At 35.2% G+C, this 27,496-nt stretch overlaps 4 protein-coding genes across 5 annotated transcripts; all 4 read left to right on the forward strand.

The window, feature by feature from the left end:
• Positions 1-996: 996 nt before the first annotated feature.
• On the forward strand, positions 997-4,404 carry LOC136816829 (armadillo repeat-containing protein 7-like). Of its 2 annotated transcripts, none has more exons than XM_067073156.1 (7): positions 997-1,141; positions 1,651-1,749; positions 1,974-2,042; positions 2,267-2,333; positions 2,487-2,557; positions 3,294-3,385; positions 3,787-4,404. In XM_067073156.1, the coding sequence occupies exons 1-7, from the start codon at positions 1,030-1,032 to the stop codon at positions 3,802-3,804; spliced, it is 528 nt and encodes a 175-aa protein (XP_066929257.1). In that variant the 5' UTR covers positions 997-1,029; the 3' UTR covers positions 3,805-4,404. The 2 variants fall into 2 exon arrangements, with proteins under 2 accessions (XP_066929257.1, XP_066929256.1); XM_067073155.1 differs by having other exon boundaries at positions 3,836-4,404.
• Positions 4,405-4,819: 415 nt separating this feature from the next.
• LOC136816830 (phosphatidylinositol N-acetylglucosaminyltransferase subunit A-like) lies at positions 4,820-23,164 on the forward strand. Its single transcript, XM_067073157.1, has 14 exons — positions 4,820-5,013; positions 5,221-5,311; positions 5,653-5,718; positions 8,532-8,654; positions 9,043-9,218; positions 9,665-9,780; positions 13,283-13,390; positions 13,699-13,805; positions 14,215-14,297; positions 14,668-14,753; positions 17,040-17,167; positions 22,182-22,237; positions 22,531-22,633; positions 22,900-23,164. Exons 1-14 carry the CDS (start codon positions 4,997-4,999, stop codon positions 22,954-22,956), a joined length of 1,317 nt encoding a protein of 438 aa, XP_066929258.1. The 5' UTR covers positions 4,820-4,996; the 3' UTR covers positions 22,957-23,164.
• On the forward strand, positions 18,070-20,519 carry LOC136816831 (steroid 17-alpha-hydroxylase/17,20 lyase-like). The gene is made up of 3 exons (XM_067073158.1): positions 18,070-18,367; positions 19,277-19,588; positions 20,386-20,519. Exons 1-3 carry the CDS (start codon positions 18,085-18,087, stop codon positions 20,508-20,510), a joined length of 720 nt encoding a protein of 239 aa, XP_066929259.1. The 5' UTR covers positions 18,070-18,084; the 3' UTR covers positions 20,511-20,519.
• On the forward strand, positions 20,514-21,368 carry LOC136816843 (steroid 17-alpha-hydroxylase/17,20 lyase-like; the record flags this gene model as incomplete). Its single annotated transcript, XM_067073172.1, has 1 exon — positions 20,514-21,368. A coding segment is annotated over one exon (855 nt), but the record flags the coding sequence as incomplete, so codon positions are not given.
• Positions 23,165-27,496: the final 4,332 nt, after the last annotated feature.

Genomic DNA, 27,496 nt, shown 5'->3' on the forward strand with positions numbered 1-27,496 from the left:
TTATATTGATCGCAATGATAATAAAGTACACGTCAAGGCTAAAATTGGTGACAATGTTTTATACTTGGCGCATAGAAATAATGTTGACTTGGAAGGAGCATGTGAGGCGTCTTTAGCATGTTCTACATGTCATGTTTACGTGAATGAAGACTTTTTTGATATGTTATCAGAGCCGTTAGAAGAGGAGGATGACATGCTTGATATGGCCCCATTTCTCCAGGACAATTCACGACTTGGGTGTCAAATTATATTGACCAAAGAAATGGACGGTATTGAATTAACGCTACCCAAAATTACGCGTAATTTTTATGTTGATGGTCATGTACCAAAACCTCATTGATGTTTCTTTTTGGTTTGGAGTATTATTTTTGGACAAAATTTTTGTTAAGTTTTTTTTGCTTCAAGCAAATTAATAGATTTTTGTATGTATTCTTCTATTTAGTTTTTTTAGACTAACATGCTTTAAAAGAATGAATAGCCTTCGAAAAGGCTCCTGAATTTATTTGAAGAAAAATAACATTAGAAATAATAAATAAAAAATTGTGTTCAGCATCATTTCTTGGGACAGTGCTTCCCACATCAGAAAAAAATGCTTATTTGCACTTAATGTTTAATATATACAATAGATGATATTACCCTCTGTTAGTGATAGTAAAACGTGGCGGAAAACCCTCAGAGTTTAGTAGAGCCCAAACCTTGCATACCTTGCATGTCTGTATTCCAGATCGAAAAAATGTTTCTATAGGATCTATACTGTAGTATGTTCTAAATTCTTCCTATTCTAATTCAGTAATCTAGTAATAGAAATGTCTCTAGAATGTTATTGTATTTTTTGTTATTTTATTTATTATACACTGATTCATTGATCAGTACTAGGGGGGGGGGGTATTTTCGGGAATCTGGGATTCAGCAAAAAATTTGACCGGAAAACGGTATTTGGAACCCCTACAACCCCCCCTACCAAGATAAGTTATTTTCTGTCTTCCTTTTTAAGAATCTTTAGAAAATTGAAAATAAAAGAAATAATAAATGTTTTCAAGTGAAAAATATATCAAAGATCAACGTGAGAAAAGTGGTAGACGTAATCGGTTTGATTATTTACAATCTTTGGTCACTGAATTTCAAGATACTGATAATGAAGGTGAGAGTTGGATACAGGGGGATTTGTCTGCCTGATTTCTAATAGTTGAATGTAACAATGAAAATATTATAAAGGTCTGGACGAGGTGTTAAATGTGCCTGTTTTGTACTCGGAGATAACAACAAAAAAACGTAAATTTTATGTTTCTATATTAGTTTACGTAACCTTTTGGATACACTGAAATTAGAACTTGTGATTTGACGAATCTTACAGCAGTTATTCGTATCATTCATGATTAGGAAACCTTTGGCATTCATGATTAGGAAACCTTTGGCATTCAACTGTTTATTTGCAATATCGCTTTTAACGGAGTAACTTAATTTCGAAATTTCTGTGGCTGTTATTTTTTCTTTTGGATGATAACCTTTAAGCTTTATGTAATGTTTGATGAAAAGTTGGTGATGGAAAAAACAATTTGAAAATTTAAGACACAAGGAGTTATGATTGTCATGTATAATCTCCTGAATTATCATAAACTTGACTCATCAAATGAAATTTTGTTCTTTTAGAATCAAAACTGCAAATACTGGCCAACCTTGGTAACTTTGCTTACGACCCCATCAACTTCAATCATCTGCGGGAACTGAATGTTGTTGATTTATTCATCGGTAAATTCTAAATTGTGTGATTTATTTAGTTTAAAAAATAATAGAACATAATGCTGTGAAATATATTTTAGATAGAGTTTCCATCTTTTCATTCTGAAGTGAAAGAATTCCAGATTTCATTTTGGAACAAATTTACTATATACTGTATTATACACTGTAACACAGGATTGTTTCTGCCCTCACATTTCATTTTAACTTATTTTAACTCAGATTTTTTCTTACAGATATGCTATCTGAAAACAATGAAAAATTCGTAGAATTTGGAATGGCTGGTTTGTGTAACCTCTGTGTTGGTTGGTAACTTATCTTGTATTCAATCATATTTGATTTATCTTATAATTTAGTTTATCTTATAAACTGGATTCTATCCACCTACAATTGGGTGTGTTATATCTCCCTAAGCTTGCCAAAAATGTGTCTGACATGCACTTTCAGATTTAATAAGATGTCACGGAACTCCAGGCTCGGCCCCCTACTGTGCTATACATTTTAACTTCGTTTTCATTCTTTGTTTCAGAGTCAACAAATAGAGACCATATCATTAAGAATGAAGGTGTAGATGCCATTATGCAATGCTTCTCAAGGTTAGCCGTAATGTTTTTTGAATTGTTAATTTTTTTACCAAAGATTACTTTAATCATTTCAAAATGTCCGTATGTAATAAGAATTTTTTTTTCTCCAAAAACTCTCCAATCTAGAATTATTGTAATCATTCAAATCTTCACTCTTTCTTATAGCACTAATGAAGAAATAGTGTTGAATGCCATGACAACACTCATATATTTAGTCACACCAGCCACCAGGAAAGGTAAAATAGCCATCACCTCCTCTACTAAATCTCAGATGAGATGATAAGACGTGTAACTTCAGTCCAAGGTTATTCAAAGGCTCCTCTTTCAATTGTTGTCCACCAGAAGAGAGGGGATGATCTCACTCTTTCTCCTACAGTGTCTATTGTTGACCTTTCTCTGTAGTTTCCAAGCACAAAACTATTAAGTCATTAGTAAGGTCTTACTGACCCTTATAACCCCTGAACTCAACTAATTATATCCGCAATCCTTGTTTAGAGTTGTATTAAAGTTGTATTCATGATATGCACCGCTGCAATGTCTTCTGACATCACGGAACCAATTCATGATATGCACCACTGCAATGACTTCACGAAATTATGCAATTTTTCTGTATTTGTTCCACCCAATACGTCTTTTTTTCTATTGTTTAAGTGACGTATCGGGTTGAACTTTTTGAAAATTCTCAGAAGACTCTCCAGTGGTGCATATCATGAATAGCTCATTGGTTGTAAGTGACGTAAAATCAGTCAATACGTCACACTTTCAACCAATCAGCTATTGGGTGGAATGGAAGACATTGCAATGGTGCATATCATGAATACTCTAATGGTAGTACTTCGCAATGTACAATTAGGGTAACTCAGATCATAGATTTTGTTTTGCTGCATATTATATTATTTTGAACCCTTAATTTGACTCATTGTCACCATTGAAATTTGATTTTTAATCAAATTTACTTCATCTGTTTTTAAGACATCATAACAGAAGAAATTGTGGATTGCATGAAACAATTGAAGACCTCAACAAATCCAAGATTGAAAAATCTTGCTACCATTTTCCTACAGGTATAGCCTTTTTACCAAACCATTTATTATACAATTTGAAAGTGCCAAACCACTAAAACGGCCTAGAGATGACTAAAAGAGCTACTTCACAGAGCTATGATTTTTTATGTAAGAAAATTATGGAGAATCTGAACACAGATTTGAAATCATTAAGTTTTAAATATTCTAAAAAGTATGATGTCATTATTTTTGAACCAGTAGGTTCAATCATCTTCAATTTAGACTTTATAATGATCTTAAATCTATTAGATAATTCTCCTCGAGAATATCTTTTTAACGGTACATAACTTTCTAACATGGCGTAGAGGAGTGCTGAGGTATTGTTAAAATTAAAGTGTCAACATATTTCAGACTTTATTTTTGAATTCACTTTATTTTATCAAAATTCCTTCTGACTTCAGGATAATTGCCATGGTTGATGAAGATAACTCAGGAGGTTTAATTTTTCAGCTGATACCCGTCAAATCAACCTATCTAATCAACTCTAACTGACTACTTTATAAAGTTTGCGGCTTATGAACAGGAGTTAAAAGGGATACCATGAGCAGAAGACTATTGTTTTTGGGATGGATTTTGTCAAATGATATAGGGAGCTATATGTTACAAAATAATTACCTTAAAGAAAAACATTTTGGCAGGAATTTAATTTGGCGAGTGGCCGAAAAAGTTTTTTCAGAGGGGATTTAATTTGGTGGATAGCTGGATAAATTAAATTTGACGGGAATTTGATTTGGCGGTTGCAGGATATTTTTGGCCAAAAGCGTTATTAAATAAGCAAAAAACCTGTTTTAAGGCTTGAAATAACACGAATTTGGGGAATGCGTAAAATGAATCAAATTTGGCGCGAATTTAATTTGGCGGATGGAGGAAAAATAAATTTTGGTGGGAACTTTAATTTGGCCAAATCCGCCAAAACTTCTTTCCGCCAAAATTTCTTCCTTTAAGGTAATTTTGAATGAGTAGTAACACTGTATATTTTAGATTTCATCGGTGTAGAAATATATTACTCAATCATCTTCCTTGCTGTTTCTTTTCGATTGATTTTCTTTATCTATTTACATGTTTTTTTTTTTATAAGCAAGTGTCTGTCCCTATGTCAGGCTCGCATTATGCTTAGCATTCTATTGTTCTCAAACAATAGAGGCATTGTTTAGGTACCAAAAACTGAGCCTACATATGCTTATAAACGTTATTGTATATAGCGAGGTTGTTAAATGTGTCGATGTATAATTTGCGACGACGCATGGCCCTTCACTTGCTCTCTGGAACTGACTTAGGTATGGCAGACTAGTCTGCTGGAACCAACTGAGTATTAAAAAAATTCTTTTAATGTTAATGCTTTAAGTTAAATTGGATTTTTGAAGAGGCGCCTTGCTTGAAATTTTTTTTTGCCAAAAGATTTGTTGAGTATTCTTGTCTTATTATTTTTGCTTCAGTTTTAGATAAATGTAAAGAATATCAAAAATAAATAAAGATGGTAATTCATGACTTTTACTCGTAAATGTTTGGTGCCCTGGTTCAAAACAAGGGTACCAGGTTTCAAATGCAGGTCTATTTGGAATATGTTTGATGATTGTGTGGACAATACTTTTCTGGATTTAATACATCAAGATGAAACATAATATCTGGTAAGATATTCTCTGTTAAGAATGTTGTCTGTAAATAGACCCGATAGCTACGGAAATTTTAAAATTAATTGCGGTACTATGCCATGTTATATGTGAGATACATTCTGGGACTTAATATGAAATCGATTTCACGAGGAATTTTCAGACACAGAATCAGACTCTGACATTTGTAGCTAACTAATATTTTCTATGTTTCTTCTATTCTAGCATGGTATCCGACTTCTTTTATCCCAATATGGGAGGCGTTGAAAGTCACATTTATCAACTATCACAATGTCTACTTGCAAGAGGACACAAGGTACCATTCGTTTATTAAATTAAACACTTTTCCTTACTTTCTGTACGGAAGAAAAACACTAGCTATGATATAGAAAGGAGGCGCACCTTTATGCTGACAAAGCAGAATAACCAATATAATTCCTCAAAAATTTTCCTGGTGCGGTGTGGGTACTTTCTTTTCTTTAAATATGCTCTGTAAGCAAATGGTAAGAGAAATGTAAAGTGATGCTCTTTAAGAACCTATTTCCCCCAAACCCATACTTGAGAAAATTCAACAAGTTTTTGTAAAATCGCTACCCCTGATTGTAAAAAAATGTTTTCTAAGATGACTATGATGTTATACTATGGTTATTTATTTAGGTAATCGTTGTCACACACGCTTATGGTAATCGAAAAGGAGTTCGCTATCTGACCAATAATCTCAAGGTACGATGTTTCAAAGCCATAATAAGTAGTTGTAGTTCTTTTTACAACCGTCCTTTATAAAATGGTTTAATTCGCCGACACCTCTCTTACTCAGGCACACTATAAATTTTCAATTTATCTTTAAATTTGCTTTAAGTAGCCCCATGCATCAATCACAAAATCTAGACGGAATCAGTCGAACGAGAATATTAATTGAACCGCATTAAAACGCTTTGGTGTTAGGTTAAAAGGCAGTTATTTCCTTCTCTTACTCCTGCGAATGTTTTTGTTGAAAATATGACGTTTTACTTACTTATCTGTATGTCTTAACTTTTTCTGCTAATTGCTTTGTTTATTAGTTTAAAGCTGATGTCATTTCCATTAGGGATTTTACATCGGCTGCCCTTTTAATTGTCACTAATTATTTTACTGTAGTGAAGTGTGTAATTTTTCCTTAGGCTTTTTATTATGAAGATAGTACTCTATGAGTGAAGTCACTCTGTGTGTCTGATTTTTAACAGGTTATGGGCCCAGACACAATACAGCTTTTATAGAGTACTGGAATATTTTTGTAATCTGGTTTTACAAACATGGCGTCTGAAGATTTTTCATTTAAGGTTGAAAAATTGACCGCTGAGAACTACCATTCATGGAAGTTTAATATGAAAATGTATCTAATCGGAAAAGACTTGTGGGATATAGTCAACGGTACAGAAAACTTTGAATGGAGATGCGACTGAGGCTGACAAACGAAAGTTTAAAAAACGAGAAAACCAAGCTCTGGCTGCGATTTGTCTCGGGATTGCAACGAACTTACAAATTTATGTTCGATCCGCCGCAACCGCCACAGCTGCATGGGAAAATCTTGAGAAACATTTTCAGCAAAAGACTCTTTCGAAAAAGATTTATTACCGCCGGAAATTATACTCCGCACGGATGGAGAAAGGACAAGACATGACCGAACACATTAACCAAATCAAAACGTTAGGGGAGCATTTGGAAGCCATCGACGATGCAATTGCCGAGAAAGATCTTGTGATCCTTTTGATCAGCAGTTTACCGGATGACTACAATTACCTAATTACCGCTTTAGAGACAATCGCGGATGATAACTTGACATGGGATTACGTTCGCGACCGTTTAATCCACGAAAGCGAGAAGAAGTCGGAGAAAAGCCCAACATCACCTGAAGCTCTGATCTCAAAGCTAGACAAAAAAGACTTTGAAATGTCACTATTGCAAAAAGACTGGACACTTTGCGCGAGAATGTTACAAGAAGAAAAATGATCTTAAAAGGAAAGAAGGTCAAGCCAAACTCGCAAAAGATGAAGCCGTATCTGATGTACAAGCAAATTCCGAACTCGCTTTAAAATCATCGAATCGAATCGAACACGAAAATTGGTGGATAGACTCTGGCGCTACCCAACATATGACGCCCCAAAAAGAAAGTATCGAAAATTATGTTGCTTTTAAAGAACCTATAACAGTGAGACTTGCTGATGAGAGCATTTTATACTCTTATGGAAAAGGCGATGTACATTTGACAGTTAAGGATACGACTGAGAAAGTTAAAATTGTTTTAAAATGATTTTCTTTTTGTACCGAAAATCCAAAACAAGCTTTTTTCCCTACCGGCTGTTACCGAAAAAGGATATATCGTTGATTTCCAGGGAGACTCTTGCGGAATATCCATCGAAGGAAAACGTTATAGCGTCGGAAAGAAACACGGTAAACTTTATAAACTGAACACGATAAATTCTGATCAGACTTGCTATATTGGAAACGCAATGGACGAAATCGATTTATGGCACCAACGATATGGTCATCTCGGCTACGACAACTTAAAATTACTGAACAAGAAGGAAATGGTCAATGGCCTTAATTTCGACTTGAAGGAGACAGTCAATCGAAACTGTGAAGGTTGCGCGATGGGGAAGCAACATCGACAACCGTTCCCGAAGAAATCGACGAACACCACAAAGGGATTACTTGAATTGATTCACAGTGATGTTTGTGGTCCAATGGATGTACCTTCAGTGGGAGGTTCCAGGTATTTCGTTACGTTTATCGACGATTACTCCAGATATACGACCGTTTATATGATGAAGCATAAATCAGAAGTGTTGACTAAATTTACCGAATTTGTAAATCTTGTCGAGAATCGAACGGGACTGAAAGTTAAACGGCTGAACGTAGAGAACCAAACTATCCAACGTTTACGTTCTGATAATGGTGGTGAATATACGTCGACCGAATTCACAAGTTTTTGCACCGACCGTGGAATCTCGCGTGAACCGACTATACCGTATTCTCCTCAACAGAACGGAGTTGCCGAACGTATGAATCGAACTCTTTTAGAAACTGCACGTTCGATGTTGCATCACGCTCAGAAACCGATTAAATTTTGGGCTGAGGCTATTTCGACTGCTTGCTACGTCCGGAATCGTAGTCCAACAGCATTTTTGAAGGAGACCACACCTTATGAAATATGGCACCGAAAGAAACCGGATGTGAGTAATTTGAAAGTTTTCGGATGTAAGTCCTACGTACACGTTCCAGATACCAAACACAAAGGAAAGTTCGACAAGAAATCGATTTCATGTATATTTGTCGGTTACCCATCAAACGGTTTTAATACTATTATATCCTACAAGACTATAAAAATCTAGTTTAAACTTTATTGGGTTGCAGTTCAATGATCGAACAACCAGATCATATCATCACACTCGCTATAACCCTTTAGAGCAAAATGTTTGTAGGGATATGCTATGTAAACATATGTAGAAGATTGAATGATGTGTTTTATAACAATATTTTCCCTTCGTCAACGACAGGTATATTACTTACCATTCAGTATCATGTACATCAATGTCATTCAACCGACTGGTTTTGTCACTCTACCAATGTTTCGTGATATCTTTATCCGTGAGAAGATCACCATCGTTCATGGACACTCAGTAAGTTATCTCATTCACCGATGCTTTATTAAGGATTTTGCTGTGAACTATTTATTAATATTAAGGAATGCCTACACAAACAATCCAAGGTTTGTGACGCTCTGGACGATTTGGACTACCGCTTCACTTATCGACCCTAGGATCTCTTTGTTATCCGTCCAATACTGGGAGAAGAGTATTTTTTCATGATTTCATGCCTTTTTATTGTCGTTGGACGTTGAAATAGCATAATAGGTTTCTTCAATGCTGATAGTGGTCTTTAGGTCTTTGGATATTTCATAAAGCTCAGTGGACCAAACTTCAAACAGTCACTCCTCAAAATTGAATACTATCCATTATCTTGTTCAGATCAAGTGTTGATTTAATTGATTCGATTTTTTTCCCAAAGGCATTCTCAGTTCTCTGTCAAGAGTCAATCATGCATGGTAAATCGATGGGATTAAAGACAGTCTTCACGGATCATTCGCTGTTTGGATTTGCTGATGTCAGCTCTATTTTAACCAATAAGCTTCTTGAGTTTACTTTGACGGATATCGATCACGTGATTTGTGTTTCAAACACAAGGTGAGTTGTTTCATTTATCCTCGCCCAGCTGGCACACAACGTTGCTTCAACGTTCATCTAATGTTCACAACGTTCATATGATAACATTAGATGTTAACGTTAAAACAACGTCATGTACCGACTTACCGACTTTCTTTCTTCCAGCTGCCGCAACTTAAGTTTTCAATCTTTTTGATAATTTTGATAGTTTTTTGATAGCCTAAATACCGAAAATACTCACTACTATTAAAACTCGAGAACTAGAAATAGTTGGGCCTTCAGAAAATTTAATTGGTGGGATAATGTATTACACGACCACTGCGTACTACAGTATTGGCTTTTGGATACTTACTGATAGCGCCACGGGAACGAGGTTTTATATCACGATAATTAAATCGTCCCACACCATGCTGAAAGCCTTTAATTGCCTAACCTCACCATCTCATTATTTACTTTTAACTTTCCAGCAAAGAGAATACCGTATTACGGGCATCCATACATCCGGATAAAGTTTCAGTCATTGCAAATGCTGTTGATTCTGATGTCTTCACACCGGATCCAACAAAAAAAGATGCCAGTAAAAGTAAGTACGATGATACCATTGACCATTGGTCTGGGCTATATTATATTAGCCATAAGCAGTGAATTAGTACTACTCAACGTTGGTCATTCTTTAATACGAATGATATTTTCCGTTGAAAATCACGATGAACTACAGGGTACCTAATTCACTGAAAAACTCTTAGCAAAGATTTTGGGTAAGCCTGGGGTCGAGGGTGGTGTTGGAATCTCTAAAAATGGGTTCTAACACGGTTCATACGCCAAAACCAATGAACTTTGTTTTCTTGCCTAAATCAAAAACTTTCGATTTGAATATTTCAACTTTGAAAAAATGCAAGGCCAAAATTTAAGTAGGTTTTTTTTTTAATATCATTTAAGGTATGTGTACACCTTTTTTCCGATTTTTTTCAGTCAAAGTGGAAGAAAAGTTACTGGATTTCATTTTGGTAAAATCGCGATCTTAAAGTTCGTCTTTATGATGGATTATTTACTCAAATAATTTTCTCTTTCGGAAACAACAAAGACAAAAGAGAGAATTCAGCTGATGTTTATTCTCACCTCTATTGAATAGTAATATTTTTGACACATTTCACTGATTACTCAAATAAACAGCAATCATTTCGTTAAAAATTTCAAATTGATGTAGAAAAAAACGATTTTACCACACCATACTACTTTTAACGAAGTTAAAGTCACCCATAGCATTTAGATATCGACTTCATTCTTTTTTTATGAAATTCCCAAAAGATCAAACTTAAAAAGTGTCTTAGGATTTTATTTCTAACCGAGTTGTTTTTCCTCAATTTACAGATAACTGAAAAAATCACATTTAGATTTACTTTTTTATCGATATTTTTACAGAATTTAGGATTTAAAGAGTTAAAGTCAATTCCAAAAAAAATCCCAAGACACTTTTTTAGTTCGATCTATTGGGAACGTAGTATCGAAATTATTTTTTCAAAATTCAAAAGCTATGGGTGACTTTAACTTCTTTAAAGTAGGTAAGGTTAAAATTCTTAAGATTTTAATTATATCCTGCCCAGTTTTTTAAATTCAGCTGAAACTTTTACCATTAGAAAGAGAATATCATTGGCTTTCAGAAAATATATACCTTTGATATATAAAAATTTGTTGTTCTAAAGATATGATCAATTAAAGAGAATGTGTCAAGAAAGGTGAACACATACCTTAAAGGAGGTTTTATAGTTAAAGCATATAAGGGAACTTTACCTCTTTAGTAATAAGCTACAAGAGAGAAATACATCATTGTGTACTCATGGGTTTACAACCTATTGTTAATTTCGCTTAGCGAAAGTATTACGATAGCCTTTCTGCGGCGGCGGCGGTGTCATCGGAAAAAAAATTAGAAAACGAAAGTGCTTGATACGGTGGACGAACTCACTAAATTTAATTTACAAATTACACGCTCGTATAACCACGGACGATTTTCGCGGGTTTTCTTTGGATTACGTCATATATCTTTGTGTCTTTAGCTCCACAGTTTTGATTTTTTCTTTATTTTCTTATAAGCATATACTTTATAAGAATCAAATCAATAACTCTTGATAGACGGTGATAAACCTTTCGGTAATTAGTTCTTACAAAGTAAACAAAGTATGGCGCACAATATGAGCATATTTATTTTTATTATAAGCATATACTTTATAAGAATCAAATCCATAACTCTTGATAGACGGTGATATACCTTTCGGTAATTAGTTCTTACAAAGTAAACAAGGGATGGCGCACATTATGAGCTTACTTATTTTTCTTATAAGCATTTACTTTATAAGAATCCAATCAATAACTCTTGATAGACGGTGATATACCTTTCGGTAATTAGTTCTTACAAAGTAAACAAAGTATGGCGCACAATATGAGCATATTTATTTTTCTTATAAGCATATACTTTATAAGAATCAAATCAATAACTCTTGATAGACGGTGATATACCTTTCGGTAATTAGTTCTTACAAAGTAAACAAGGAACGGCTCACAAAATGACCTTATTTATTTTTCTTATAAGCATTTACTTTATAAGAATCAAATCAATAACTCTTGATAGACGGTGATATACCTTTCGGTAATTAGTTCTTACAAAGTAAACAAGGGATGGCGCACAATATGACCTTATTTATTTTTCTTATAAGCATTTACTTTATAAGAATCAAATCAATAACTATTGATAGACGGTGATATACCTTTCGGTAATTAGTTCTTACAAAGTAAACAAAGTATGGGGCACAATATGAGCATATTTATTTTTCTTACAAGCATATACTTTATAAGAATCAAATCAATAACTATTGATAGACGGTGATATACCTTTCGGTAATTAGTTCTTACAAAGTAAACAAAGTATGGCGCACAATATGAGCATATTTATTTTTCTTATAAGCATATACTTTATAAGAATCAAATCAATAACTATTGATAGACGGTGATATACCTTTCGGTAATTAGTTCTTACAAAGTAAATGGCGCACAATATGAGCATATTTATTTTTCTTATAAGCATATACTTTATAAGAATCAAATCAATAACTCTTGATAGACGGTGATATACCTTTCGGTAATTAGTTCTTACAAAGTAAACAAGGAACGGCTCACAAAATGACCTTATTTATTTTTCTTATAAGCATTTACTTTATAAGAATCAAATCAATAACTCTTGATAGACGGTAATATACCTTTCGGTAATTAGTTCTTACAAAGTAAACAAGGGATGGCGCACAATATGACCTTATTTATTTTTCTTATAAGCATTTACTTTATAAGAATCAAATCAATAACTATTGATAGACGATGATATACCTTTCGGTAATTAGTTCTTACAAAGTAAACAAAGTATGGCGCACAATATGAGCATATTTATTTTTCTTATAAGCATATTCTTTATAAGAATCAAATCCATAACTCTTGATAGACGGTGATATACCTTTTGGTAATTAGTTCTTGCAAAGTAAACAAGGTATGGCGCACAATATGACCTTATTTATTTTTCTTATAAGCATTTACTTTATAAGAATCAAATCAATAACTCTTGATAGACGGTGATATACCTTTCGGTAATTAGCTCTCACAAAGTAAACAAGCAATGGCACACAATATGAGCATTTTTATTTTTCTTATAAGCATTTACTTTATAAGAATCAAATCAATAACTCTTGATAGACGGTAATATACCTTTCGGTAATTAGCTCTTACAAAATAAACAAGAGATGGCGCACAATATGAGCATATTCATCTTTCTTATACAAGCATTTGCTTTATAAGAATCAAATAAATAACTTTTGATAGACGGTGATATTACGTTTGTTTATTAGTTCTTAAAAATTAAACAACAGTTGTTCTTAAATTGGTCTCTTTGTTAGCAATTTTAAGCCTCGTTGTTCTTGTAAAATTGTTTCATCAAGGCTCGATGTAAAGTAGATTTCGAATTGGCTTCAATCTCTACTTCTTGTTTTTTCTATGTAGTTTAAGTTCTAGGCGAAATTTTCGACTTTAAGTCGTCTTGTTTTCAGTAACGATCGCAGTAGCAAGCCGACTTGTATATCGCAAAGGGATTGACTTGTTGGCTGGCGTTATTCCTATTCTCTGTCAGAAATTTCCTCAAGTCCAATTCATTATCGGTAAACATTAATTCCATACCTCTATTTATGATACTGTCGGCATTGTCTTGGAAAGAGTGGGGGTCTTAGTTAGTCAGGGAAAAAACTTCGTCAGCTAGAGACAATTTTGTCAAATTTTCCTGGACTAAATTGTCCAAAAGAAACTTTTTATTTCCATAGCTCGAAAATAAATTTCGTATTTCAACGTTTTAAGCACTAATTTCGGTTAATAATGGTGTAAATTTCTGATAAGATTTCATATTAGCTGGTCGTCTATGAAATAATATTAGATTTGATGAATTTTAGAATAACAATATTGTGAATTTTAGGTGGTGATGGGCCAAAACGTATTTTATTGGAAGAAGTCCGAGAAAAATACCAACTTCATGAGAGAGTGCAATTGCTGGGTGAACTTAAGCATAAAGATGTGAGAAATGTAAGGAATTTTAGAAATAGTGTTTTGAGAATTTCGGAAAGCCTCTAGGCTACTGGCATTCACTAACGCATTCGTTTTATATGCTACCTGCGGTTTTGTAGAGAGAGAGATCTGTGATTGAAACTAGGAGAGCTTCGTTAAACCAGAAACCTTCCCATCGGTCGTAGGTCAGCTTGAAACCACATGGTTTTCGTCCGACATATCCTCCTTAGAATGAGCTCAAATACTTCACAGGGTTTTAAACCAGGAACTGAGATTCAAAGTTATTATGTGATCCCCATTCTTAGATAAATCAGACACGCTCAATAACGAAAGAATTTTCTATTAGTGAAACGAGCTTCACGTTTGCCTTGTTGCTCTCAGCGCCATGATATTCAAAATTTTCAATTTTCTTGGGTTTTCAATTTAGTTGCTTGTACAAGGAGACATCTTTCTTAACACGTCGCTGACCGAAGCTTTTTGTATTGCAATTGTAGAAGCCGCATCTTGTGGGTGAGTTCAATTTCTCTCGGACTTCAATTGCTAAAATCTTTTTCCTCTCGGGAATTTCGCTTTATTTGGGATATAATTTGGTTAAAACTTTTGATCGGTGTGAAAACGTTTTAAGCGCAAGGAAGTTGTCAAAAGCTTAGTTTTTCCGACTAATGAACTTGCAAATTTTGATGCTTTTTTTTTCTAGTCTTTAGAATTATTTCACCCTCGCAAGAAAATGAATCGTTCATTTTAATGACTAGTAAAATGCACAACTAAAAGTTGTTACCAAGGATCTCTGGATACACCACTTATTAATTAAGCTTATTAATCTTATAAACAACTTCGAAAAAAATTAATTCGATGATATTTACATTGCTTTTCTTTTCAGCTTGCAAGTAGTAAGCACCAACGTTGGGGGTGTTTTTGAAGTATTACCTTCAGACATGATATATTTGGCTGAGCCAAGCGTGCAAGGTAATTCATATTTGGTTTAACCTATTTCCATGTTTAAAATTCATTCAACCAGAAACCATTTATAAACCATTATAATTACTCAACAACTCAAATCAACCATTTGATAAAGGAATTAACAAAATCTACCTCTATTTATAATGGCGAGTTTATATGTTTTTTTTTTAATATCAGGCTCGCATTATGCTTAGCATTCTATTGTTCTCAAACAATAGAGCCATTGTTTAGGTACCAAAAACTGAGCCTGCATATGCTTATAAACGTTATGCTTATAAAAGAAAAAACATGTATATTCGAGATAATCGAATGAAATGGTATATAGTAAATTTGACTTGTCGCCAAAATCACCGTTCACTTTGCTCGACGACGGTAAAAACACGAAAATGCCGTCGTCTGTTTAAGTGAACAAAGGCGTTAAAAACCCTAAGATTGGGCTATTCCAGAAAAAAATTATACCCCCTATGTTGAGGAGATCTTTTTTTTTAAATGTGACCGCCCTGGATTTTTTAGCAATTTTTCAGGACCTCGTTTGATTTTTTTTCTCCTATTTCTTTGAACCACCCTGGATTTTTTATTTTCCAAGCCACCCTGGACGTCACACCTCCTCAACATAGAGGGTACAGATTATTTCTGGAATAGCCCATTTTAAGATTTTGTATAGAAGGCTACAGTTACATAACAATCATCTTTATCATCCGGCTTTCTTTCAAACTACCATGAAAATCCGGTGTTTTGGGCGTAGATTTAAACAATACATGAGGTGAGATTCAAGTTGTCCATGACCGAGAATATCTTTCGAAAAGTAATGATATGATAATATCGATCTATTTATGAAACTCCACTTTAATCCGACACAGATACTTTCCCCTTTCCAAATTTTAATACTCCTATCTTCAGCAATATACCTTATCGGCCAAAACTTAGTCGGCCCTAAGTGACTAAATTTTTGGATTGGTGAAATAGCTATCTCATGATCTAACATCGAAACCCTATAGGCGAATCTTCAACTTTTCATAAGCAACAATAGTTGAGCCTTCCCAGCTGGCACACAACGTTGTTTCAACGTTAATCTAACGTTAAATGGACGTTGTGAACGTTAGATTAACGTTGAAACAACGTTGTGTGCCAGCTGGATTTTGATTTACAATGGATGGAACCTAGTGGTCGCTGTGTTCTCTTTTTTCTCATATGAGATTTAGCCTGTTGGGCTATTCATGATATTCATGACGTAATGTTTTCTACGGAAAGACCCCGGTTTTTGCTAGTAGTGGCAACTTTTATACAACTTTTGTCAGTTTAAAGTTGTCAATACTGGCTAAAACCGGGGTATTTCCGTAGAGAACATTACGTCATGAATATCATGAATTACTTTATTTGGAAAGGCTATCAAATAAAATTCACGATCAATTTGATTCTTGATATCCACGATGTAATGTTTTCTACGGAATTACGCCGGTTTTTGCCGGTAGTGGCAAATTTAAGCTATAAAGAAAAATTGTTAAAAATTTTCTACTACTGACCAAACCGGGGCGTTTCCGTAGAAAACATTACGTAATGAATACTCTGAATTGAGTTGCAATTGGCGAAGTAAAGAGTAACAGAAAAATTTGAATTAAATACAATCTCTCTTCAATTCAAATCCTCTCCGGGCATTACCAAGTTTTTTCCCGAATATTCGTTAGCCTAAAACAAACTCTACTTTGCTGAATAAAAAATTTAAAAACGATAAATATGGTCATGTGGATGATTTTAAAGCTCCGATGGGGTTAGAGATAAAACTTTCGGATGGGAAATAAAGCCACTTGATTGCCCGTCTGAAACGCGTGGACTGTGTTTTTCACATGTACCCCGGATCGAAAGTAAAATGCATTGCCACATTTCGAAAAATATATGCCGCGTGAAAATAAAAAAAATGCTTGATACAATCCGTCATTCTGAATGTGGTGCAAACCTTAAGGCTTCACTTTTTTCTTGCTTGCCTTTAAACTCAATGGGATGGATGGTTTTCATAAGGGTCACGTGATTGATTCTTTTTTTCTGAACCGACCAATGAAATGCGTTCTACATTGTTTTAGATATCACACGTGTTATGGAACAAGCAATCAGTGATCGTCTTAAAGGTCACGTGATTGATCTTTTCGTTCTGTATTGACCAATGAAATGCGTTCTTGATTGTTTTCAGATATCACACGTGTTATGGAACAAGCAATCAGTGATCGTGTTAAAGGTCACGTGATTGATCCTTTCGTTCTGTATTGACCAATGTAATGTATTCTTCATTGTTTTCAGATATCACACGTGTTATGGAACAAGCAATCAGTGATCGTCTTAAAGGTCACGTGATTGATCCTTTTGTTCTCAATCAACGAATCAAATCGATGTACACGTGGCAAAATGTCTCAAGAAAGACAGAAACTGTAAGAAATTCTTTAACATATCTGTGCTCCATACTTCAACTTGAAACTAATAAGGTGTACACCAAAAAACCCTTTATAGCTAAGTAAACCTTCCCTTTTATAATTGCGAAGGAAAAGTTCCATTGGCTCAACATCGGGACTTTCATTGGCATCTTAGTGTTCATTGTGCTGTATGCCAGTTTTTGAAGAAGCAGCGCTTTGTCAATTCAAGAAGAAACATCGAGTAACAATCAGTACGAAGTGTACGCATTGCGAACAAACATTCGACTATTGCTATGTCGCTGGGCCTTCATGCCGCTTCGGTTTCTTGTATATTATGTAAAGCTGCGCTTGTTTGAATAGTATTCTTTTGCTATACCTCCCTAATAGTAATACAAATCATAGATTTCGTAATTTTTGAACAGATAACGGCTAGAATTACTGACAGCCTTCCATTATTAAACTAAATGATACTTCTTCAATTTCTTTCGAGTGTTATCATTCCTTGTCCTAATAATTGGTCCATTTTGAACACGATACAGGTTGTATTTTTTCTTAAAAGAGATTATACAGTGAGATCTCGTTAATTCGAATTTCTTTTAATCGAATTTTTCTATAATTCGAACTAATTGTATGTTCCCATCAAAGGGAAAGCCTCATAAAATAATCCGTTTAATTCGATTTTTTCTCTATTTCGAAGAAAAATATTTTGGTTCCTTGAAGATCGAATTAGAGAGAGTGTAGAATTGTTATGATATCTCAAATTGCGATGATCGCCCAATTTGATAGGATTATTTTTAAAAATACTGATGAAAAAAAATTGTCAACCCTTTCGAAACCTTATTTTTTGATGAGAAAGGTTATCAAATAACGATATAATATCGAGTGACCAAACAGTGTCAAATGTTTTGGATTTTTTATTTATATCTCTTATTTTTATGATCAAACGTAATACTTTTTCAAAACAGAATTTGCGGTTACGGCATTTTGGTGTGAGTTTTTCAGGCGACATGATTGCATCAATCTTATTAGCTGTACCCGGTTTCTTTTTTATATGGATGTTAATCACTTATGTGGAACATTTGATCAGTTTGAGAAAATATCCGAAAGGACCATTCCCTTTACCGCTGGTTGGTAATCTTTTGATGTTGAGCAAAACACCGTATTTGGATTTCATTGAAATTGGAAAGCGATATGGAGATGTTTTTAGTTTGAGTCTAGGTAAGTGTGTTTGCTTTCTCCTAGTACAGTGGAGTCTCACTAACTCAAGATAAATTTTTTCGAGCTAGAAGGAAATCTCGAGTAATGGAAATTGGTTTGTAAGGCATCTTTGCCTGATGAGTTAAGGAGACAATTGAGTTATAAATAAGTTCGAGTTGCAATTTAAAATTAATTAACAAATTAAAATTTTCTCATTCAGAGAAAATTTACCAAGTTCAATTATTTTTGAACCCACTCAATTCATAAAGCATCATTATTTAAAAGTATCAATTTTTGAGAAAAATGAATATTCTGTTCTAAACTCTCGAGAAACATGGCCCCGAAAAGACAGAAAGAAATTTGTCTGGAAAATACCAAAATTGGGTGGTCTCTGTGTCAAAATGTACCTAAAATTTTTAGTACATAGGTACTAAAATACCACTTTTCTAAAATGGGGTGGTGGTATGCAAGAAATTCTCGAAAATCCTTTTAATACACATATTTGTCCAAGTTGTCCTAATACAACGAATTATTTAATTCTACATTTTTATCCAACATGCTGCGAACAATATTGCTTCTTTTTCAGAAAAAATTTTTTCTGTCTGTTTGTTAAATGAAAATTGAAGTTTGGCCAAAAGCTTTTGTACAAGAGAAGATAATATACCGGGTGACCCACGAAAAAGTTCAAAAGTGTTTTTTACACTTTTCGAAAAGTGAATTTTGACTTTAAAAGCTCATAAGTAGAGAACAAGTTGGTCAAATTTGAAAAGTGATGGCTCAAATTTTAAGTTAGGATATCTACTTTCTAAATATCAAAACTCCAAGCACTTTAGGACATTTGTTCGGCCTCAAGACGTCGGGAAACGTCTGAACTTTTTCGTGGGTCACCCGGTACATATAATCTCACTGTAAGTAATCTCAATTTTGTAGGAATGACTCGTATAGTCATTATCAACTCCTACACCAATATCAAAGAAGCATTGATCACGCGAGGAACTGATTTTGCCGGACGTCCGACAGATAGTATCGTCAACCGTATTCCATCCAATAATTTCACCAGTGTCATATCCTTTGATTACTCCAAATCTTTTGTTTTCGTTCGGAAACTTGCCTTCAAGAGTCTTCACTTGTATGGAGCTGGTATGAAGAATATTGAAGACATTGTGATTGAAGAAGTCGAAAAGATGTGCTCCATACTCACCAAAGAAGCTGGAAAGCCAGTCCCAATCAGACATCATCTAGGTTGGTTTCAATTTATTTTCCCTTTTACTTCTATTTTGAAAGAAAGTCGTTTGTCTTTTTCTTAAAGATTTTATTTTTACATAAGTTTTCCTGTTTCATTTCAGACACATATTTCATATTGTCTGCCTATTGTTATATTATGCTGATATAAACAAAGAAATGTTTTTCTTTTCCTCTTTTTGACCAATCTTGCCCCACATCCGTGTCAATTCAATTTGAAAAAGCTTGTAAATTAAAACTGATGAGTAAGCAAACGATATCACTCTTATTTAAAAACAAAGCCTTTAAGCATATTTTTCGCTTTTGGAATAGGATAAGGTGGTTTTGGTCAGGGGTTCAATATTTATAACGGATAGTTTCCTTGTACCTCAAATGAAAAGAAAGATTCTTAGTTTATATATATTTTTTAGCGCATCGCAAATCCGCCACTGCACGGACTGTAAAGCTGGGCGATGCATCCAACATTATTGTTGCATGAAATGTGCAAGTCATAATATTGCAACTTTTTAATAAAAATGGTGGAAATCATGTTGGATGAAGTTTGAGCACCAAACATTTCATCCAACATTTTTATGAAATTAACGTCACCTTCATGTTGCTTCCAATGTTTGACGTTTTTGTGCAAATGACTTTTCGTGCAACTTCGATTTTTTCCACGTGACTTTCATCCAACATTTCGTCTAACAAAGAATTTGGAATGTTGGATCAAATGTCGGATGCATTTGCGCCGCCTTAAGGTAGGAAGCTTCATTATTTTACCTGCTCAACATCATAGAAATACTTCTTTTCATTCCCAGGAAATTCTCTGGTCAACACCATATGTCATCTTTGCTTCAGTAAGAAATACGATTCACACGATCCTGAATTTCAACAGATTCTGGAATCCATGAGAATGATTATCCAGGGTCTAGCACCTGGTTAAGCCATCTCCATATTCCCCTGGCTAAAATACCTACCACATACCAAGAAATTCAAAGAATTACTCAAAGGTTCTGAAATACGCGATTCAATCACTCGTAAATTCTTTGAAGAACACATCCAAACTTTCAATCCAGAGAAATTACGAGATTTGACAGATAATTTGTTGTACTTGTCACAAAACAAGGAGATGTGGCAGGATGCTGGTTTTGAAAAAGTCACACAACTTCAATTGGAATCGATCATCAATTCAATCTTTGTTGCTGGCATTGAAACCTCTTTATCCACTCTCCGCTGGATGTTGATCTATTTATTTCACAATCCAAAAATTCAAAACAAGATCTACAATGAATTATACACAAACCTTGGACCTAAGCATCAAATCACTACTGAAGATATGAGATCATTACCCTACACTCAAGCTGTTCTCCATGAAACCAACCGGTATGCGTCTACGCTACCTCTTAGCATACCACACAAGACGACTGTCGATACTTCAGTTGCCGGCCTCTCAGTACCCAAAGGAACACAAGTCCTTTTCAACTTATACAGCATGCATCACGACCCAACCCATTGGGATGAACCAGAGAAGTTTAAACCAGAACGTTGGCTCAATCCCGATGGTAATCTCAAGAAAGAAAAAGTTAGCCATTATCTACCCTTCTCGACAGGTACGCGGGTATGCCTTGGAGAGAGGTTAGCTAAGATGCAAATGTTTTTGATTGTCACCAAATTGTTTTTAACGTTCGAAGTGGAACTTGCTCCTGGAGAAAAGGTGCCAGATATGAAAGAAGGCAACATTGGGATTACCCTGGAACCGAGAGATGACTTCAAAGTGATTCTCAAACCCCGAAAACATTGAAACCGAACCCTAGCCTGAACCATAATGTCCAAAAAACGACATAAAAAATATATTAGAAAACAGTTATGTAATACTATTAGGTGGAATTCAGATTTTTTACTGCGGCAAATGATTCGGAGATCTTCTTCACAAGTTGAATCGTATCCACCACATGTTTACGAGTTTAAATAGCATGAGGATTTGATATTTTATGATTTATGAGTTGTAGCTTATTCTAACACATCATAGAAAGATAACATTATAAGAAATAAAATCGAGTTTTAAAATATTGATACCCATTTAACGCGACACTCTTCATCTTCAAAAGCGTAAAAATAATATCTATCTGTTTTCCTATTTTACAAACTGGCCAGTATTATACAAAAGGTACTTTTCTGGACAAATGTAACTAGTCTAATTGTCTTTAGATTTTGATAGAATACTGCATTAAGTATTAACCTTCCCTCCATGAAAAGATCTACTGAAAGATAAATGTTACTTGGCAAATCAATGCGCCCTAGCCCGGGTCAGCTAATGTCAAGACAATGGCAGTGCTTACGGCAGCGACCCTTTTCAGATTCAACCTTGCGAGGAACGCAACTTTTCTCCCGTGTTCAAGTTTCGGTACATTAAGCCTATACTAGACAACACCTACGCAACTAACGGCTATTCCACAAATCGTCACAATCACGCCACCATCCTCAAATAGGTCAATACATAAACTAACTAATGCTATCCGGGAAATGTGTCCTTTCAACGGCTGGTTTATCATTTTTGTCCGATTCGTGTAGTTTCATTGACAAGTTGACCTGATGAAAATAACTTTTTCTTTAGGTGTACGATTCGATCAGTAACAATGTCGAGTTATCCATCATGGAACGTCTCGAAAGGTAAACTTTTGTAGGGCTAATTTCCTGTGGTATTTTACGGGGCAAAATTCCTTGGTGTTAACTTCTTAGAATGCATCACACAATCACTCCTTGAATAATCACTTTGTCCTTCTTCCGCCCTGATCTAGATTTGTTGCGTTGAGCAGACAACGGGACACCATGGGACTTGGGTTTGGAAAAAATCCAACGATAAAAATCGCAAAAAATCCCATTTAGTCGCCGAGCATGCTAGAGTCTCCAAAATACGGTTTGTTTGCTCTAACGCTTGCTTCTATCATTTGTTTATTCTTCAGGTTTGAAGGTCGAGCTGTGATTGCTGGCAAGTTTTATGTGTTCACCGTATTCGTGGATTTGTTGTTTTTGTTCATTCTTGATTGGCTGTACCCAAGAGATGAAGTAAGTTGGTGTTACGCCCATAAAAATTCATTATATTTTGATTCGAATCGTTATATAATTTTATCATTCCCTTGGGAATTGGATTTCAATTGAACGTACAATAGGATTGTACTTTATACACAATGTTTTTCTTTTTCGGACATGTATAATAACCCCTGAGACTCCGTTGTAAAGTGGGAATCAATGTGCGCCAGGGTGGTAGTTTAGAAAAAGGGCGCCCCATTCAGCTTAAAATTCTTCTTACAGAAACTTTTCGTTTTTCACAGTCTCAAAACCACGATACGAAGACAGCAAGGCAATCTGATCGAAAGAAGTTTTCTTGACGACAATTAGAAGGATGATTGACTGAATCGTTTTGTGTATTCTCATTTTGTTATTTTTCACAACAGGGCCCTTCGTCTACTTGTATATATTAGGTTTTAGATTTTTTAAAGATTTTATAATGTATTTGAGGATTTAACTTTTTCTAATTTTGGCTTTTATTTATAAAATTACAATATTATAGCAACACCCGTGCTATTCGGTGAATAGCCTGGATATCCAAGCTCAAAATTTTAGAAAAAACTAAATTTACCTCAACATACAAAGTTCTGAAATTATAGAGCTTGGTCTCCCTAGAGAATGAAAGTGAAAACCCATGTTTCCTAGCCAACCCAGGGCAGGAAAACAGAAATTAATAAAAACTATTTAAAACATCCAAAGATTACACCAAGTCCATAAAAAAGTTTGCATGCATTATCATGACCAACCATATTTTCTTGGTAAACGAACTTGCCTCTGTTTTCTTCTTTTTCATGTTTTCATGTAACAGAAAGCCCTATCTTCACTAGCAACTGGAGGACTATCCTATTTTTGCTTTAGAATTGCGCAACGCCGTGTAGATTGGCCCTTACGGTTTTAGCGAAGTGAGCGCAAGCAATCGGACTGCATTCTCTTAAAGAGAATGCAAATCGCTCTAGGGAGACCAGGCTGTAAACCAGAACATAAAATATCAAAAACTAGACTGTGAAATAGTTTACAGCCTAGATATCCAGGCTATTCGGTGAATAGTAAGTCTGAGGATTCGACATGCCTTGGAGTTTTTACAAGATACTTCACTAATTGGTCCTTTAAAGTGATAGAGATGACGCGTTCTTTAGAAAAAGTAATAAGATTCTTTTATTACATCTTAACGACCAACCAAATCAAATAAGAGCTTGTAAAAACTCCAGCATGTCCCGAGGATTTAGACACCCCTGTCTCAGAGAAATGGTTAGATTTTTTTAAGCCATTGCGGATGGACCTTTTTAATTTGTTGAGATATCAAAGTTTTATTCTTTTGAGCTCAACATGTAGTGGTTATTTCGGAATCATCGTATCTTTCCACTGGGGTTGAGGATTCAGTTTCCGATGGAGATGAAATCTCGGAGTATTTTTTACCGGAGATTTTTTCGACCAATTTCCGAGTATATGGGAAGGGATCTTACGGGTTACGTGACACTGGTTGTATTTAGGCATTTAATCATATATCGATTGCTATATGTACAAAGTGAAAATAATATTTCAACATTTAGTTTTCTTTTTTTCTGTTCGTGAGTTCTACAGAATGGTTGGTTTATTTATTGTGCAATGATATGAAATCTGAGAATTTTATTGACATCAATTTCATTCTGCTATAACCTGACTATTTGACTGATCCTCTTTTCTCGTTTCAGCAAAAACTAAATGAATAAAAAACTAAAACTACTCAATATCGCATCATACTTACGACGTCGTCTCGACAAACCAAAAGCGTCGGAAGTTTTAACGTCACATTTACGTCAACGCGGCCTCCCGTACTGGACGTCGTACTTTGTACCGTATCACTCTGTACATAACGATCAGTTTGGTTCATCGCATTTTAATTGGGAAGTTGATGGAGAAAATTATCACATCCTACGTACAGGATGTTGGCCTTACATGAAATATCATTGCAGCAAAGCATCATATATCGATTTAGAATTCCAAAACAAATTTTTCACTTTTTTGAAATTGATTAATTTTGGTGTACCGACGTTAGCGTATGGTTTGATTTCAGTGTATTTGGTGAGCTGTTTCGAAGATGTGGCCACGCAAAAGGGTGTGGTCACACTCCATTTTCATATCCCTGAAAATAAAGATGCCATGTTTTGAAGAAGACTGAGAATGGCTCGGTGTATTAAGGCCAGTCTCCACTTGCGCGCGCTGCGATCGCACTTTTTCGAGCAAAGCTTCCACGTTATTGGTCAAAAGAAAAATGAAGCAACTCCATTGGTGCGATCTGACATAACGGTTGAAAAAAGTTGAAATGTGTTTAACTTTTCTTTGGAGCACGCGCTACATTTCTATGACGTAATCTTTTTTCCAAGCAAAAAGGATTGAAGCCAAAGAGTGCGATTGAAGTGCGCGCAAGTGGAGACCGGCCTTTACTATTTGATGTTGTGTGGAAAATTAATTTATGTGACATTATGTTGGTGCGATCGATCTCGGATGAATGAACATGGATAAAATAAAAAGTTATGAATCTAATTCCTTGATCAAGTCCAGGAAATTTAAACGAAAGACTCTCATTCGCCATAACCAAGTCCCTAGAGACGCAATTTTGATAAAGCTTTTTCTTTATTGTTTTTTTTGTCCCAAAAGTCTCCACGAAATTTAATTCGGGCTAAATAATTAGATTGAATCTCGTAGTCTTATTTCCTTCTAGAGTAACTATGTAGTCTTTATAGATTTTTGTTTTTAAATTACATTTCATAGCCCGCCCCTGGAGGAGCGAAATTGCTGTTTACTGTGGAAATTTTTCAGTCAATTTTATATCTAAAACTTTTTTACATTTCCTGTAAATATAGATAGAGCTTTAACTTGAGAATATCTTATTACTTATTCGATGAGATATAAAGAAAAATTACGATCGTAAATTTGGATATCCGTAAATTTAATTTTGAGTCAATTTTGATATAGGAATACAAACTTTCGAACAATAAAGCAATTTCGCTGATCTTTAAAAAATAGGACTTTACTAAATCGCAATGAAAAAAAGAAGAATTTTGGACCAGGAAAAACACTACGCTTTTATGTTACCAGTAAAACTGTATTGAAATAATACATTTGGCGCTCTCTAATTTGATTTTCAAGGGTAGTTGGATTTTCATTGAATCCTATCGAATAGAAGAACGTCAAGAGAGCGTCAACTTTATCTAGAAATGTTTTGGAAAAATCAAGGAAGGTAACTTTCTTTCTTTTGCCATTTCGACGTCAACTCTACCCGTAACAATACGATTTTGGAGCAAACTTGACGGACTCGAATTTAATTCCCAATACGGCAATTTTGGTCAACTGGTAATACCATTTGTATAGGGTGTTTCCCAATCAATATTTTGGCAAAACCACAAGCGAATATTACCTATATTGCTATAGTGCCGAAGAATCGCCGAGGGGTGGTCGGTTGGGGATGAGGAGGTAATAATACATACCCATTTATCCAAGTCTTCTAAATATTGAATTTTTATGTGTTTTGACTATAAGTTAATGAAAAAGGGTTGATTTTTGTTTGTTTTTTCATTATTTTTGAGTTTCATGAAATAGAGTGTCCGGGTTTTAGGACACCGCTGCCCCAGAGGTCCAATGGGACCTTTAGGCTCTATGAGGCCACACAACCGTGACCTACAGAGCCCCCAGGGTGGGTTTGAGCTTTTGCACCGTATTTACCCGGTCTTTGGCGCTTCAGCCTCTAGAGGCTTCTGTACTGTCTTGCATGCAAGAACAATAACTTCACCAAGAGCGTAGGCAGTGAGGTGTTTTGACTCAGGCCGCTGATTTAGCGACGCTAAGAGGTCCAGTTCACCTGGCCGATCCCTATGTGCATAGTATGCCGACTCAGATAGTGTGAACAGGCTTATCAAAGCGCGCAACCTAATCATATTGGCTTCATTGAGCTCGTTTTGTACGCTGTTTTATCACTTGTGGTTCGGCTGAACAGCGAACGGTAATTTCCCATTGCAATAGGGAAAACCCGATGAACAATTGACAATTTTTATTGAAAATAGTGTACAGAGTTCCGGTCGAATTTGGCTATCTTCTCAGCTTTTTAAAAAGTTTTTAATATATATTTTCTCTAACTACCGTGGCTTGTTAGTGCCATGTGTAAACTACTTATACTTAATGTTTCTAAGTCAAATTCCCGGGGTGGGGGGGGGGCACTCAAGGTAAATGACCTACCAGACGTTCGGCCCTTAAGGGTAGGTTTTTCATATTTCAGCTAGTGCACTGTAAGGGTAGGAAATTACAAAACTGCACTGAACTGCACTGTAAAGGTAGGAAATTGTGATAAAAGGCCAATTTTTTGGTAAAATTGGCACAAAATTGGTCAATTTTGAAGGAAAAATTCCACATTTTCTTGGAAAATTGCAAAAATTTTCGCCCTTACGGGCGAGAAATTTTTGAACAAGCGCACTGTAAGGGTATGATTTTTATGGAAATTCACTGCACTGTAAGGGTCCGATTTTAGAAGCCAAATTTTGGGCCGAACGTATGTTCGTTTTCAGATCGAGTGCCCCCCCCCGGGGTCAAATTACAAGCAATAAGTCGACTTGGTAGTTCTAAATCGTAAGAGTCTACCTACGTACTTTATCAACTTAAAAGTACTAAGTCAACTGATTCTAGCGACGCTTTTGATAGAATCGGTCAGGCTAACGGTGGCTGCGGATACACCCTTCCCTCCCTAGGCTGCTGGCATCCACTAACGGATTTGTGCTCCTTATAGACTACCAGGGGTTTTGTAGAGGTCTGCGATTCAGACTAACCCTTCCCATGAACAAGTCCCATACTGAATACGCACTATATCCACCAGAGAACAACTTATCCGCG

Source organism: Clytia hemisphaerica, unplaced genomic scaffold, assembly GCF_902728285.1.
Source record: "Clytia hemisphaerica strain Z4C2 unplaced genomic scaffold, Clytia hemisphaerica genome assembly, whole genome shotgun sequence".
NCBI lineage: Eukaryota > Metazoa > Cnidaria > Hydrozoa > Leptothecata > Clytiidae > Clytia > Clytia hemisphaerica.